Source organism: Vespa mandarinia, unplaced genomic scaffold (genome assembly GCF_050613455.1).
Source record: "Vespa mandarinia isolate Hongniang unplaced genomic scaffold, ASM5061345v1 scaffold_44, whole genome shotgun sequence".
In the NCBI taxonomy this organism is placed as follows: Eukaryota; Metazoa; Arthropoda; class Insecta; order Hymenoptera; family Vespidae; genus Vespa; species Vespa mandarinia.
This window is the reverse complement of record NW_028197178.1, coordinates 138,651-143,617: the sequence shown is the minus strand read 5'-3', so window position 1 is coordinate 143,617 and position 4,967 is coordinate 138,651. Positions and strand designations below refer to the sequence as shown.

The window sequence follows — 4,967 nt, the reverse complement described above, 5'->3', positions numbered from 1 at the left end:
GTCCGGGAGGCATTCGCATAACCTTCATTCGACTAGTCACTTATGTTTGCAAGATCGGTGGTCGCATTGGTTGGAGAGTAACCCGCATAACTTTCCCTCTACTATTCGTAATATTTCCAAGCACATCATTCGTACAGGCTCACAAGTCACTCGTATAACTTTTTCTGGGCTAGTCGGAATATTTATAGGTACGACAGTTGCATTGGTTCGAGTGGCACTCGTGTATTTTTCCCCCGACTAGTTGGAATATTTGCAAGTGACAAAGTTGCATTGCTTCCCAAATCATTCGCATAGCCTTCCCACGACTATTCTGTATACTTCCAAGTCCGACAGTAGTCTTGGTTCGAGAGGCCCACACATAATTTTTGTTCTTCCATTCGGAGTACATCTACGTCCAGTCGCATTGGTTTGATTGACACGCGAATAATTTTCCCTCGATTAGTCGGAAGAATTCCAAGTTTGACAGTCGCATTGTTTCGAATGATACCCGCACAAATTTTTTTCGTTTATTTAAAATATTTCCAAGACCCATAGTCGAATTTGTTCACATGTCGCTCTCATAACTTTCCCTCGATGTAATATTTTTAGGTCGAACCTTCGCAATGATTCGACAGGTACTCATGTAACATTCCCACGAATAGGAATATTTCTACGTCCAACAGTCGCATTGGTTCGAGTGGCACTTGCATATATTTCCCTCCGCTAGTCGGAATATTTCCGAGTGCCACTATTCGCATTGGTTCGAATGGCACCCGGATAACTTTCCCTCGACTAGTAGTAATGTGTCTATGTCCGACAGTCTCATTGGTTCGAAATTCTCTCACATAATCTTTCTTCGACTAGACGAAATATTAATTAGTACGATAATCGCATTTGTTTCATGTGCACTCTCATAACATTTCCAGTACTAGTTGGAATATTTCTAGGTCCAACAGTCGCATTGGTTGCGCTCGCATAACTTTCCCTCGTCTAAAATTAATATTGTTAAATCCGACATTCGCATTGGTTCGAGTGTTGCCCGCACAAATTTATTCCGACTATTTAATATATTAAATTAGTGCGTATGAAATGTCGGATTTTCTTTAAATGTGAACGCTTGATTCCCTGTTTTTGACATAACCTGGTTTATAGTCGTACTGTCCATTGCCAGAGTCACATTTTAGAACATTTTTTCAAAAATGTTCCCTTTTGTTATTTGCTTTGAATTTTGTACCGATATGAATTCAACCGATATTCATGAAATTTTCTTATATGAGTATAAACTTGGTAATAATGCTGCAAAAGCTGTACGCAATATAAACCAGACGTTTGGGGAGAATATTGTGAACGATCGAAAAGTGCAGCGTTGGTTTGAAAAATTTCGGTCTGGTGATTTCTCCCTGCAAAATGAACCGCGTGGAAGACCCGAAACGTCTCTGAAAAATGATGCTCTGAAAGCATTGGTGGAAACGAATCCAATTGTTTCTTCAAGGGAACTTGCTGCCAGAATGGAAGTTGACCATAAAACAATATTGCGAAATCTTTCTGAAATTTGCATGGTGAAAAAAATGGATAAGTGGATACCGAACGAACTAACCGAGCGAAATAAGCTGGATCACTTGAACGTATGCTTATCCTTGCTAACCCGATTTAATCGAGATCCATTTTTCGATCGGATCATTACTTGTGATGAAAAATGGGTTCTTTACGACAATAGGAAAAGGTGTGCTCGGTGGCATGATAGGGATGAGGCTTGTGCTCATATTCCACAGCTATCACTTCATCCACGGAAAATTTTAATCACAGTTTGGTGGAATGTGACTGGAATAATACACTACTCATTCCTTCGAACAGAAATGACAATTACAGCCGAAAAGTATTGCCAGTACATTGAAGAAATGCATGAAAAATTGAAAATTATACGCCCATCACTTGTTAATCGGCATGGCCCAATACTTCTCCACGACAACGCTCGGTCGCAAACATCGTACAAAACTATTGCAAAATTAAATGAATTAAAATATGAAATTTTGCAGCACCCACCTTATTCACCAGATCTTTCGCCAATCGACTTTCATTTATTTAAACATTTAGAACTGTTTTTACGTGCTAAACAGTACGAAAATGAAGACAGTGTGAAAAATGCCATATCAGAGTTCATTGATTCTAAAGATCAGAATTTCTTCAAGAAAGGCATCTATGCATTAAAATCTCGTTGGGAAAAGTGTATTTAAGTAAATGGAGCATATTCTGATTAAATAAACAGCTTTTGGAAAAAGATATGCAGAAATATATTCACTTAAGAATCCGACGTTTCTTTCGCACCAACTTAATACTTCCCAGACCAGTAGTCGAATTTGTTCACATGTCACTCGCCTAACTTACCCTCGAATAGATGGAATGTTAATAGTTCCGACCATCGCAATGTTTCGAGAGGCACTCGTATAACATTTCAACGAATAGTCGGAATATTTCTAGGTCCAACAGTCGCATTGGTACCAACGGCACACACATCACTTTCCATCGACTAGTTGGAATATTTCCAAGGTCCAAATTCGCATTGGCTCGCAAGTCATTCACATAACTTTGTCTCGATTCTTTGGTATATTTCCAATTCCGACAGTCGCCTTGGTTCAAGAGGCACTCACATAATTTTCGTTCTTCAGTTCGGAATATTTCTACATCCTACAGTCGAATTGGTTTGATTGGCACGAGTATAACATTCCCCCGACTAGTTGGACGAATTACAAGTTCATCAGTCGAATTGGTTCCTTATGCTCTCTCCTAACTTTCCCTCAAGTATTCAGAATATACCCTATTCCGACAGCTACATTGGATCGGGAGACACTCGCATAATATTTGCCCGACTAGATTGAATATTTCCAAATTCGACAGCCGCATTGGTTCGCAAGTCACTCGCATAATTTTCAATCCACTAGTCAAGGTTTTTCAAAGTCCGACAGCCGCTTTGTTTCCAGAGTCACTCGTATAACTTTTCCTCTACTAGTTCGAATATTTTCAGGTCAGACAGCCGCATTGGTTCGAGTGATACTCGCATAACTTTCTCTCGACTAGTCCGAATTTTTCTAAGTCCGACAGCACCATTGATTCTAAAGGCACTCGCCTTTTATTTTACAATGACTGGTTAGAATACTTTCAATTCCGACAGTCGCATTGATTGTCAAGTCAATCGCATAACTCTCACTCGTCTAGTCGGAATAGTTCCAAGTCCTACAGTCGCTTTGGTTCGAGTGGTACTAGCATACATTTCACTAGAGTAGTCGGAATGTTTCCAAGACCGACAACCGGTTTGGTTCGAGAGTCATTCGCATAAATTTCCCTCGTATAGTCGAAATATCTCCAAGCACGACAGCCGCATTGGTTCAAGAGACACTCGCATAAATTTCCAATGACTTGTCTGTCATTTCCAAGTACAACCGTCGCATTGGTTACAGAGTCACTCGTCTAACTTTTCCTCGACTAGTCAGAAATTTTACATTCAGACAGCCTCATTGGATCACAAATTACTCACATAACATTGCCTAGACTAGGCGGTATATTTTCATGTTCGTTAGTCTCAATGGTTCTAGTGTCACTCGCATAACTTTCCCTCGACTATTCTGAATATTTCCAAGTCCGATGGCTGAATTGTTTCGATATGAACTCGCACAACTTTACCTCGACTAGTCGCAATATTTCCAATTCCGACAGTTGCAAATGGTCGGGAGCCACTCGTATAATTTTCACTCGACAAGTCAGAATATTTCCAAGTCCGCAAACCGTATTTGTTCGAGAGGCTCTAGCATATCTTTCCCTCGATTAGTCGGAATAATTCCAAGCCCGACGGTCGCTTTGGTCCACATCGCATAACTTTCCCACGTCTTGTTGGAATATTTCGAATTCCGACATTCGTATTACTTCAAGCGACGCTCACATAGCTTTCCCTTGACTTTCCCGAATGTTTCCAAGTCCGACAGACGAAATGGATCTATAGGCACACAACTTTCCCTCGACTAGTCAGATTTTTTCGAAGTCCGTCAGCCGCGTTGATTTAAGAGTCCCTCACATAACTTTCTCTCTACTAGACAGAATACTTCCAAATTCGATAGGCGCATTGGCTTACAAGTCACGCGAATAACTATCCCTCAACTAGGCGGGATATCTCCATGTCCGACAGTCGCATTAGCCCGAGAGGCACTCGCATAAGATTTCCTCGACTATACAGAATTTTTCCAAGCCCGACAGACGTATTGGTTCTGAAGTACTCGCATAACATTCCTTCGACTAGGTGAAATCGTACGTAGACCGACAGACGTTTTGTTCTGAAAGGTACTCACTAAACTCTCCTCCGACTAGTCGGAATATTTCCAAGTATGGCAGCCGCATTGGTTCGAGAGACATTCACATAACTTTCTCTCGACTAGGCGGAATATTTGCATGTCGGACGGTTGCTTTGGTTTGTAAGCTACTCGCGTAACTTTCCCTCGACTAGGCGAAATATTTCCAAGTCCGACAATCGTGCTGGTTGGATAGGATCTCGCATAACTTTCCATCGAATAGTCGGTGTATTTCAAGGTCCGACAGGCGCAAGGAAACGAAATTCGTCCGTATGACATTCTTTCGAGAGTCTGAATATATCCAAGTGAGACAGTTGCATCGATTGGTGATGCACTGGTATAACTATCCCTCGACTACCCAGAATATTTCCAAGTCCGAAAGTTGCATTGGTTCGAGTGGCATTCTCATAACATTGTCTCGTTAAGTCGGAATCTTTCTAAGTGTTACAGTCACATTGGATCGAGATTGACTCGTATTGCATTTTTCCGACTAGATCGAATTTTCTAAGTCCAACTGTCGCATCGGTTCGAAATTCACTCGTATAACACTCTCTTGACTAGTCAGAATATATCCTATAGCGACAATCGAATTCGATGGTAGGGAACTCTCTTAAAATTTCCTTGACTAGTCGGAATATTTCTAGGTACGAA

General features: G+C 41.0%; 1 protein-coding gene across 1 annotated transcript; it reads left to right on the top strand.

The window, feature by feature from the left end:
- The first annotated feature begins 1,217 nt into the window (after window positions 1-1,217).
- Window positions 1,218-2,213, top strand: LOC118448518 (histone-lysine N-methyltransferase SETMAR-like). Its single transcript, XM_035881862.2, has one exon. The coding sequence runs from the start codon at window positions 1,218-1,220 to the stop codon at window positions 2,211-2,213; it is 996 nt and encodes a 331-aa protein (XP_035737755.2).
- Window positions 2,214-4,967: the final 2,754 nt, after the last annotated feature.